The sequence below is a fragment of the Eptesicus fuscus genome, chromosome 8 (assembly GCF_027574615.1).
Source record: "Eptesicus fuscus isolate TK198812 chromosome 8, DD_ASM_mEF_20220401, whole genome shotgun sequence".
Taxonomy (NCBI): domain Eukaryota; kingdom Metazoa; phylum Chordata; class Mammalia; order Chiroptera; family Vespertilionidae; genus Eptesicus; species Eptesicus fuscus.
The window spans coordinates 84,991,329-85,002,941 of record NC_072480.1 but is presented as its reverse complement, the minus strand read 5'-3'; the positions used below and the strand labels follow the sequence as shown (position 1 = coordinate 85,002,941).

At 40.9% G+C, this 11,613-nt stretch overlaps 1 protein-coding gene across 2 annotated transcripts; it reads left to right on the top strand.

The window, feature by feature from the left end:
* The first annotated feature begins 1,670 nt into the window (after positions 1-1,670).
* On the top strand, positions 1,671-11,556 carry MAK16 (MAK16 homolog). 2 transcript variants are annotated; one of them, XM_008146187.3, is made up of 10 exons: positions 1,671-1,742; positions 4,627-4,676; positions 4,767-4,876; positions 4,978-5,042; positions 5,435-5,586; positions 6,892-6,946; positions 9,342-9,416; positions 10,118-10,231; positions 10,866-10,931; positions 11,083-11,556. In XM_008146187.3, exons 1-10 carry the CDS (start codon positions 1,728-1,730, stop codon positions 11,275-11,277), a joined length of 897 nt encoding a protein of 298 aa, XP_008144409.2. In that variant the 5' UTR covers positions 1,671-1,727; the 3' UTR covers positions 11,278-11,556. The 2 variants fall into 2 exon arrangements, with proteins under 2 accessions (XP_008144409.2, XP_028008340.2); XM_028152539.2 differs by lacking the exon at positions 1,671-1,742 and having other exon boundaries at positions 4,603-4,676.
* Positions 11,557-11,613: the final 57 nt, after the last annotated feature.

Here is an 11,613-nt window from a genome sequence, read left to right as displayed (position 1 = left end):
CAAGTGAGGCTCCCAGGGCCCAGAATCCAAGGAGGCACCGCACCCGCTGGGCGCACCGGCAGGAAGAGTGACGGCTGCCCTGGGCCTGCCTCCCGCTAGCCCTGGCCCCTCCGAGCTCCTCAGTTGTCCTCTCTGTGACAATGGGTTGATCGTCATGGTAGCAACTTCCAGAGAACCCCAAACACAAAGGACAACGTTGATCAATTGGATATTTGCAATATATTTTTCTAACAAGGAATTCGTATCCAGACTACATCAAGGAGTCCTACAATGCAATAAAAGAAGAATCCAATACGAAGGGGGAAGGAGCCCTAGCCGGTTTGGCTTAGTGGATAGAGCTGGGCCTGGGGACTACCAGGTTCGATTCCGGCCAAGGGCACATGCCCACCCCCCCCCCCGCCCAGTAGGGGGCGTGCAGGAGGCAGCCAATCAAGGATTCTCTCTCATCATTGATGTTTCTCTCTCTCTCCCTTCCTCTCTGAAATCAATAAAAAATATTATTTTTAAAAATAAGAAAAAAATACTATTTTTTTAAAAAGGGGCGGGGGAGAAGGAAGGGGCCAAAGACATACAGCGCATCACAAAGAAGGAAAGTGAAGAGCCAATAAGTATGTGAAAAGATGCTTAACTTCTTTTTTAAAAATATATTTTTATTGGTTTCAGAGGGGAAGGCAGAGGAAGAGAGCGATAGAAACATCACTGATGAGAGAGAACCATTGATCGGCTGCCTCCTGCACGCCCCCTACTGGGGATTGAGGCCACACCCGGGGCACGTGCCCTGACCCGGAATCCGACGTGGTCTCCTGGTCGAAGCTCAACCACTGAGCATGTGGGTGGGGCACAACTTTTTTAATAGGTTTAACACATAATCCCATTATTCACATGAAAAAGTTTGATAAAGGTTAAGCGACTTGCCCAAAGATATTTAGTTAACACTAGCTGGTTCTCAGTTGGGCTCCAAAAATCCGTGCTGAAACAATGCTTCCTAACAGGGTGGTCCTAATGCATAGGTTTCACCTGCCTGCAGCACGATTCCTTATAACGCATTGAATTATTTTGTGTGATATGCAAAGCAGGGGCCCATTCTTATTCCGAGATTGTGCCTTTCTTACTCTTTTGGTCTTAAAATGGCCTTTCTTTTGAAAAACGATATGAACTAGTCAAGGTGTTCACCCTCCCCGCCTCCGTCAAAATATAAAGCTGAAAAAAAGTTGTTAGTCCTTCAAAAATATTTTTGAATTTCTAAAACCTGGACCCCAGGCCGCACCAAACACGTGTCTGCGGGGTTCGAGGGGAGGGGAAGTGCGGGCGCGAGCGTCTCTAGTTACAAAGGGCCGAGTTAGAGAGCCACTCACTGGGCGACGGAGTAAAAGCAAAGTAGCCCTGACCCGACTGCAGGGCCCGGCACCCGGGAGGCTGGGGACAAGGGCGCGCCGGACACTCTCGGCTCCTTCTCCGCGGGCTGCTCCGCGCCACGAGCCGCGTCTGCGCCCTCGGCGAGCCCGGCCCAGCCCTGCGCGACGTGAGCGCGCGGTGACGTGCGGATCGAGCCGGGGCCGGGAAGGCGCGCGCGCGCGCGTGTCCCACCGCCAGGCGGCGCTGTGTGCGAGTCTGAGACAGCGGAGCTCTCGCGGTAGGTGAGACTAGGCATTCCGGAAGTGAGTCGCCGGAAGAAGTATGGTAGCTTCCGGGATCTGGCCAGCTTCGCACGCTGAATTGCCGGCACCATGCAGTCGGATGATGTGAGTCTCCTGTGCTCTTCCTCGCGGGGTTTACGCAGGGTGTCTCGCCGTCTTTAGGCGGCTCAGAGGCGCAAACTCAGCTCGCCCACCGTCTCGTGTGGCTCTGGAAGCGAGGCTTCCGGTTTCCGGGCGTGGGGCTCTCACGTGTCTGCCCTAGACCTCCAGCCCGGGGCCCCAGCGGAGTCCGGGGGCCAGAACACCAGCCCTCAATCCAAAGGGTGGGCGGGTCCAGCCCCTGCGCCCAGCAATGATGGGCTCTGCGTCTGGGCCTTGGGGACATGGGGGGTGGGCGGGGGTTGGGAGGGGCGATTAAGGATCCTTTTCATGCATGTGCACCTTACTTTTCTTTTTTTCTTTTTCTTTTTTTTTTCCAATTTTTTTTTATTAAGGTATTATATGTGTACATATCTTACCATTGCCACCCCCCACCCTACTCCCACATATGCGCTCACCCCCCAGAGTTTTGCATCCGTTGGTTATGCTTATATGCATGCATACAAGTCCTTTGATTGATCTCTTATCTCCCCCACCTCTCCCTAACTTTCCCCCTGTAATTTGACAGTCTGTTTGATGCTTTACTGTCTCTGTATCTATCTTTTTGTTCAAGTTTATAATGTTCTTTATTATCCATAAATGAGTGAGATCATGTGGTATTTTTCTTTCATTGACTGGCTTATTTCACTTAACATAATGTTCTCCAATTCCATCCAGGTTGCTGCATGCACCTTACTTTTTAGTCTGCTTTTGCTGGGTGTGGGTTTTTCTTTACATTTGTTCCTCTGTCTGCCCAAGTTATAATTTTGGAAGCATCCTAGATTCATTCATTGAGTAATTTGCAGGAGAAATACCCGCGTGCTTACAGTGTGCCAGGCATTGTGGTAATTCCTAGAGATGTGGTTGTTAATAAGCCAGGCAAAAGACCTGCTTCCCTGGAGCCCTCTTTTTTTTTGGGGGGGGGGGGGGGGGGGGAGGGAGACAAGTGGGCAAATAAGGACAATTGCGGTGCAAAACAGTACTTTGAAAGACCAGAGGTGATGAGGTAGAGAGCAGTTGGGAGAGACCACTTCAGATAGGCCTGATCAGGGAAGGTTTCTCTGAATAGAAGGCGTTTGAGCTGAGATCTAAAGGATGAGAATGACCCGCCACTGAGGGGCTGGGCTAAAAGCAATCAACCCAGGCAGTAGGAGCGTCAAGTACAAAGATCTGGAGGTAAGAGAGAAGGAATATATTCAAGGATCACCGTGAGCATGTAAAGTCTCGTAAGAAGTGTTTTTAGGGCTTTTCATGGGAAATGACATCTGGTTTACAATTGTGTAAAGTTCTCTAGTTGTGTGAAAGGTTTTTGAAGGAGGGAAAGAATGAAAGCAAGGAGACTAGAATATCATGAAGGAAGCTTCAATTAAGGTAGTCATGGTGGATATGAAAAGAAATGGATAAATGTGAGATGTTAATAGAAAAGACTTGGCGATAGGTTAAATGAAAATAAGAGAGACCAAGGATATTTTGATATGAACAAATAGTTGAGTGGTGGTTTTATTTCTGGAGAGGGGAAGACTAGGGGAGGAGCACAGTATTCTTTTGAGAGATGGGGAGTCGAGAGCTCCATTTGGACATGTCAATGTGTGTGATGCCTTTTAGACAACCAAGCCGAGATGTCAAGTAGCAGCTGGATGTATATACAAGTCAGGTGCTCAGGAGAGAAGTTTGGCCAGGAAATAAAAATGTAGGAGTCGTAATTTAGAGATATTTAAAGCCACCAGCCTGATTGAGCTCCTACTTCTCCAGTTTCATTTCCTCTAACCTGTTTCCTTCCATCCCCTGCCAGACACATCCTACGAAATTCCAAAAACGTTTGCTCCCTTTTATATTTGTGTCTTTCCCTTTAGCTACTTTATAAAAGCCTTTCCCAGTTCCTCAAGGCAGCTTGCTCAGAGGCTCTCATACAACATACACCTCTTTGGTACTTAGACTGCTGCTTTGTGTATGTATCTTTCTCCCTAACTAGATAGATAACACTCTTTAACTATCTTTCTCCCTAACTAGATAGATAACACCTTCCTTCATTCAACAACTACTTGAGTGCCTCCTGTTTATCAGGATTTGGGGATGTCAGTGCCTTACATAAATTAAGTACACAATAAATGCTGAATGAATAAAGAACACATTAGCCCAGGCCAGGTGGCTTGGTTGTTGCAGCGGTCACCAATGTTTCGGACCTCGTGGACCACTGGTTGGCGACCGCTGGGCTAGAGCATCGTCCTGATATTCCAAGGTTGCCATTTCAATCCCCGGTCAGAGCACATATAAGAATCAACCAATGAGTATATCAATAAGTGGAACAACAAATTGATTTTCTCTCTAAAAGTCAGTAAATATAAAGTAAAAGTATCAAAACAAAACAAAAAAAAACATTAGCGAAGGATAGCAATAGAATATTTTTCTGGCCCTCAATGAAAAATGGTATGTATTTCCAAAAGTCTAGTACTATGCAGCCTTTTACACTGGATAGTGAACATTCTAAGTAGAAAAGGAAAGTTACAAAATGTGTAATATGATCTCATTTTGTTGAAAACATACATATAGGCATACTAGTTCTTGGAATGTATACACATATAGGGAAACTTGAAAATATTTACAAAATAATAATGAAATATATCTGGGTAATGGGTTACGGTTATTGCTTATTTGTGTTTACTTTTTCTATAAGAATCTGTTATATGTGTAAAGAAAAGAAGTCAGACTATTTACAAAGCATTTTTTCCTCATTCCTTAAAGAGTTCTCTCCTTAATAAAGCAGGGTACTGCCCTAGGGCATTGTTTCTTGGATCCATATGCCACCTATTGGGTCAGAGCAGTTGAAATGGGTTTATACTTTGTCTTGCAGGTTATCTGGGATACACTAGGAAACAAGCAATTTTGTTCCTTCAAGATAAGGTGAGTCTAGATTTGCAAATTGGACAAAGATTCCTTTAGATGCCCTCTTGGTAACCCATCTTGTAATGCTTGCTGTTCCTTGCATTCTAGAACCAAGACACAGAGCTTTTGCAGAAATGAATACAGCCTGACTGGCCTGTGTAACCGGTCATCCTGTCCCCTGGCAAACAGTCAGTATGCCACCATCAAAGAAGAGAAAGGTAAGGCCCAGTTTCACCTTTCATGAGAACTCCTCAACAGCTTTTCAAAGGATGTTCTTTAGTCTCTAAATAATATTAAAGGTATTTACTTTATCCCGCAGGTCAGTGCTTCCTGTATATGAAGGTGATAGAACGAGCAGCTTTTCCTAGGCGGCTCTGGGAACGGGTAAGACTTGGAACATAATTTTACAATGACCATTGCTCAAGAGCAAAAATGCCACATTTTCCCTCTTCCGTGATCATATCTAGATTAAACTTTGAAGCCATCCTTATTAGGTCCCATTGTGCTGTTAACAGTGAAGACCTAATCATTTATCCTTGCCCTTCAAGCTTCCTTCTTCTTTTCTTTTTTTTTTAAATATATTTTTATTGATTTCAGGAAGAGGAAGAAAGATAGAAACATCAATAATGAGAGAATCTTTGATTGGCTGCCTCCTGCACACCCTCTACTGGGGATCCAGCCACTACTAGGAGTCAAACCACGATCTGGTTCATAGGTTGATGCTCAACCATTGAGCCACACCAGCTGGGCTCAAGCTTCCTTTATCTGTTTGATAGGTCCGGCTTCATAAAAACTATGAGAAAGCACTGGAGCAAATAGATGAAAATCTAATTTACTGGCCCCGTTTCATTCGACACAAGTGTAAGCAGAGATTCACCAAGATCACCCAGTACCTAATACGTATTCGAAAACTTACACTAAAGAGACAGTAAGTATTTAGATCATTTATTTATTTTTACATCTATTTTTTAATGGATTGTACAGTAGGTCCTCAGGTTACGTCGGAGATCTGTTCCTACGGCGCAATATAACACGATTTTCTTTTCTTTTTTAAAATATTATTTTTATTGATTTTAGAGAAGGGAGAGGAAGAGAGTGATAGAAACATCAATGATGAGAGAGAATCATTGATCAGCTGCCTCCTGCATATCCCCTGGTGGGGATCGAGCCCGAAACCCAGGCATGTGCCCTTGACCAGAATCGAACCTGGGACCCCTCAGTCTGCAGGCCGACGCTCAATCCACTGAGCCAAACCAGCTAGGGCCATAACGCGATTTTCACCATAAGTCGGAACCCACCTACATAAGCACCTACGTCACTCACGTGGAGCACATACACAGCAGTAATGAAGTGAAACAGTAAAAAAAAATTAAAAGATAACAATTCCTGACCTTTACTTGTGGTAAGTAAATAATAAAAAACATAAAGCACATATATACATACGTCAAAATGACGGAACTTTTTTTTATAAATAAATGGGAGATGGCGACATAACCATGAAATGACGTACATCGAGTCCGACGTAACCCAAGGACTGCCTGTATTATGAAAAAGTGTTGTGAAACCTCTAGTAATACTTTCTATAAAATTCAACGGGGGGTAGCCTTTTGTGGTACGCTAAGAATATGCTTCACCTCAGGTTAAAGGCATGCCCTTCTATTTTGCAGGAATTTAAAAACAGTATAGTATAATTTGATTATCCTCTCCCTGTCTGAAAACCAGCTTCAGAACATTCTGTTTATAACTCCCTACAGGAACCTTAAAATGGGTGGTGGGGGGGCGGTGTCTAAAAGGAACTAAAAATGTGAATAAACGGGAATGTAAGAACTTTACTCTGAGTACAGTGCAAACTAATTTTTAAAAGTGACATCAGACTTAATGGACTTGTGACCTGTGGAGAATACTAAAGCTGTCAGTCTTTTTTTTTTTTTTTTTTAAAGCTGTCAGTCTTCTACAACAAAGTCCTTTTAGTTCACTGAAGCATTGTTGGCATAGTGAATGTCCTTAGAAGTCTCGGAATGCTTCAAGAAAATAAAAACAGCCACATTAAAGTAGATACAAAAATGTTTGATTTTTTTTTTTATGGCATTAGATTTATCTAGAAAATTTTAAGTATATAATCTTGCTGTATTGATCTGAATCCTACAAAATTAATTCCAATCCTTCTCATTTTTTAAAGGAACACGTAGCACATGTACTTGGGTTTTCTGATAACGTGTCTTATTTCTCGTAGGAGGAAACTTGTTCCTTTGAGTAAGAAGGTGGAGCGGAGAGAAAAAAGAAGAGAGGTAACTTATGTTCTGATATTCATAGGGTCTGTATTTTCATTGAGGGTAGTGCTATGTAGGTAGAAAAAGATTCAGTCACCATTGTCTGTGAACTTTTCAAGCCCTGGGTAACAGTAATAGTTGCATAAGATATCTGATATTCTGTATTTTAAGATAATGACTTTCAGGGCAGATTAACATGTGGACACTTGGGGATATATGTAATGGGGGAGAGATATAGAATCCTTTAGAGAGCCACAACTCGTTGCCTGAAATTCTGGAGGTCAGATGTTTCAGAATTCAGAATTTTGGTATGTCTTTGATCTTACATATTGCCCTCAGCAGGGTTTGAACATTCTAATCCAGCGCACTAGTAGTTTTGCAGTGAAATATAAGAACGCTCATTCACATTAGATGGAATTTTTTAAATCTCTTTAATTAGACTCCTGTGACATCAAATCATATTAGGCCACTAAATTGAGGTGTGTGTTTTTCATTATTATTTTGAAATTGTAAGTAAGGAACTGACTGGAATTATTTCTTTGAAGTAAACTGAGCAGCTTTGTTACCAAAGTAATGACTAGCGATGTTAATAGTCTGCTGTCCATGGAAAATCTAGTCGGGAAACTCCAGCTTTGTCACAGAGAGCAGTCAGCCTGAATTTTCTCATGCTTTTCAAGACCCAGGAATTAGCTTTTCCCAACAAGTCCAACCATTCATCCTAGGTATTTGCTTTGCTTACTTCCTTTCTAGCAATAGACATTTACCTGGTTATTTCTCAAATTCTGTCAAGAAATAACTTTAATAATATTGATGCTTTTGTTTCCATTAATCCATGGAGTTCTGTATCTCAAATCCATTTTATCATTGGTCTTCAAGCTTTTTTGATCACTTACCCCATCAATAAAATTTTAACATATGCTCCCCATTATATCATTTATAAGTGTTATACATGCATACTTGCGCTCATAGGTATAAATGTTTGTGATGGCCTGGTTCTTAGCTGAGTATAAATTTGTCCTATGGGCTCTCATAATTGATAGGTATGGCAGGGATGCTTAGAGAAGTGCATTGTGGATTGTTTGCTCTTTATTTTCATTCTCCACCACCAATTGTTAAAGAGGTGTTTATGGCCCTGACCGGTTTGGCTCAGTAGATAGAGCGTCGGCCTGCGGACTGAAGGGTCCCAGGTTTGATTCCGGTCAAGGGCATGTACCTTGGTTGCGGGCACATCCCCAGTGGGGGGTGTGCAGGAGGCAGCTGATCGATGTTTCTCTCTCATCGATGTTTCTCTCTCATCGATGTTTCTGACTCTCTATCCCTCTCCCTTCCTCTCTGTAAAAAAAAATAATAAAAAAATAAAAATATATATATATATAAAAAAAGAGGTGTTTATGCAAGTCTTTCAGAAGAAATTAAATTTTTCCATTTGTACCGAATAATTTTGAAGCTCTCTGGAAAATGCAGAAAATTTTTTAATGTTTTGGGACATTATGTCTCCAGATTTTTAAAGTGTGTGATTGAAATTTTTGTAGGAGATATTTTCAGTAATATCACATAGATGTAATTCTTTTCTTTTTAAAGTGGTCTACCCACAATTTTTTTTTTCTTTAAACTCACTGGTAAAATATTCCCTTTCTCTTGAAAGAACAGATAAATGTATTTACTTTTTAAAACTCCTGCTACATTACATAATACAGACAGCCATTTGTCTATTTTCTTCCTACATCTCACTGGATCTGAGGTGTAAGCACCTACTTTAGAGAGTAATGTAGAACACAGACTTTTAACTGACCCGTGTGCCCGTCTTCTGCATTGTGATTTATCTGACACTGTTCATCATGCTAACACAGCTTCAGTGTGTAACACTTTGAAATCCTCTGATTTCCACTAATTAATGCACAATCTTAGGCTAGAAAGGCAGGTTGAGGTTAGATTTGTATGTTTTGGTTGTGAGTGGTACAGGTTGATTCCATGTATCATTTCCTATGAGAGATCATTGAAGGAAGAGATTTTTTTTTCTTTTTTGTATCACAGGTCTGTCTGCTGTGGTGGTAGAAAACGTAAATGAATGAGGGTCTCTGTTCCCTCTTCTGTGAGTCTGCTTCAGGATTGCTTATTTTCTAAGACACTTAAATGTAGACCTACCTGCTTTGTATATCTATAAAAGGCTATTTTAGAATTTAATTTAAAATGCTATTTATAAACTCTATGAAGTTTTTGCATTGAAAGGTTACCAAGAAGGGATGAGAGGTAAAGAATTACATCTGGTTGGAGAGGCAGAAGCCCCCATAATAGCAAGAGGGAGAAGTGATTACATCTTCTTTCTTATAAAAACTTGATAGTTTCCTCTACTTCTTTAGGCTGGAAAATGAATACTAGTGAGGTAAATGGGTTTGCTCTTTTTCTCTTACAGGAAAAGGCATTAATAGCGGCTCAGCTGGATAATGCCATTGAAAAGGAATTGCTGGAGAGACTAAAACAAGATACGGTGAGAAAGCTAGGAGCTTGGGGTGCGGATTTTGTTTTAGGGGGGACTAGTGGGAAATGGGTCTTATTTTTAAAGGTGCTAGGAGTTCACCATGATTTTATTCCTGGAACAAATAACATACAGGTCCTGGCTTCTTCATTTAAGTTCATTGATGCAAGCACATCAGATGCTTTGGTTATTCTTGATACTCCATTCGGTAGGAGACCTCTCTCTTTTGCCATTATTCCCAACTCCTGTTCCCAAAGGCAGCAATTCCAGATCTCTGTGCAAAAACCTTACAATTCTGATCCTCCTGTCTACTGTCCTCTTTTAAGGTCCTTTAAAATGAACTTTTATTCTCTTTTTAAGATTCAATGCCATTTATAGAGACAGTATGAATAAAAAACATTGTTTTCTTTATTCCCCTTTATCGGCAAAATTTTACATTTGTCCTACTCCCTGGGTTTTATAGACTATTACGTTTTAAGTGATTTTTCTTCCATCCTTCATAGAAGTTACCAGTTTGGTATTAACCACTGATTATTTAAATGTTAAAATGGGCTTTTTAAAGACACTGCCAGTTCTAGACTTGAAAACAAGATGGAAATATGATTCATCAAATTAAATATTCTCATTTCACTGAGGAAAAAATACGCTTGTTGGACAGTGGACTTTAAGTGTGAGATTCAAATATAGTTAAAGCCAATCTCTGTGTTCTTCAGTATGGCGACATCTACAACTTCCCCATTCATGCCTTCGACAAGGCCCTGGAACAGCAGGAGGCAGGGAGTGACTCTTCAGATGCTGAGGAAAAAGAATATGAAGATGATGAGGAAGTAAGCCTTGTTTATATTTTTGTTTTGTCCAGCAGTAATCTATAGGACTAGCTCTATTTTGAGAGACAGGATGTCATTTTCAGTCTCTTAACCAAAAGTAATGAAATGATCTTATTTTACTATCATGAGGTTAATTCTGGTTCAGCAGTGGCTGCTGTGTTCTCCATGTTCAGCTAACCAAATATGCGTTGACAATTTTAATCTTACTGATGGGCTTTCTAACATTTTTCCTGTGAAAGACAAAGGAAGAACCTTCATCAGCTGTAAGAATACATTAAGGAACCTACTGAAATTTACAAGGATTTAATCTTACTATTAACATAGTATGTTTAGAAGGGCAGATTTAGCAAGATGTTTAACCACACAGTATACTCACATAGGTACAGAGGCATACTTTGCCTATTACTAAACTAGTTTTTGATTATTTGAAATTAATAATTTTAGTTGAATGTTTATAAATCTTAAATAATGATTTCAGAAGTTATTAAACTTGGAAATAGGTAGACTTGAGTTGCCTAGCAAGTAAATTCTGATTCTGGTTATTTATGCATTTACTTATCAAAGACTATAAAACTAGTTGTCTAAGTTGAATTTTCATCATGTATTTTGACCTAATAGTTATGTTTTATTTTAGGATGTGGGAAAAAGAGAGTTTGTGGAAGCTGATGATGTGGATGAGAGTGACATAAGTGACTTTGAGGTGAGATTTATGGGTGACAGGAGGTAGGGTTTCCAAACACACAAAGGCAGATAAATCCTCTAGTTTGTTCTAAATTGAGAGGACAGTGGAGTTTGGGGAATGAGTCTACTAGCGTCTTCCCTCCTCTTACTTCTTTCCCTCCCCATGTTAGGATATGGACAAACTGGATGCCAGCAGTGATGAAGATGAGGGAGAGAAATCCTCCAGTGAGGAAGAAGAAAAGGCCCTTGACGCCAAACACAAAGGCAAATCACCCTTGAAAGGACCTCTGCGGAGAAAACGAGCCTATGTGGAGATTGAATATGAGCAGGAGACAGAGCCTGTGGCCAAGGCCAAAACCACGTGAACTGCGTTTAGACATTTGTAACAGGACTGAACATTTTGAACTTTACCCTATCCTCATCACATACATACCTCCAGTTTTTACTCTTTATTTTGTATGTAACACAATATTTGTGTTTTTTTATATTTATGCCACTTCTGTAGAGCAAGAAATCTGAGGGATAGTGGAGGAAATCCTTAAAGTTGTAAACAGTATTTTTATAGCTTTGGCATGTGTTGAGGTGATAGCTTAACAGATGAGTTTATGATTGTAAATATTTACAGATGGTAGCCACCTTAGATGCCCACAAACTTTAATCAGAAATGTCCAGACTTTTAATTTTTTTTCTTATTCTTTCCC

Bases quoted from the DNA above. Each gene is read 5' to 3' on its own strand.
- MAK16 (XM_028152539.2), top strand. From the start codon at position 4,603: ATGGGTTTATACTTTGTCTTGCAGGTTATCTGGGATACACTAGGAAAC. The intron at 4,677-4,766 runs GTGAGTCTAGAT...CTTGCATTCTAG, and splicing joins TTTTGTTCCTTCAAGATAAG to AACCAAGACACAGAGCTTTT. The intron at 10,232-10,865 runs GTAAGCCTTGTT...GTTTTATTTTAG, and splicing joins AATATGAAGATGATGAGGAA to GATGTGGGAAAAAGAGAGTT.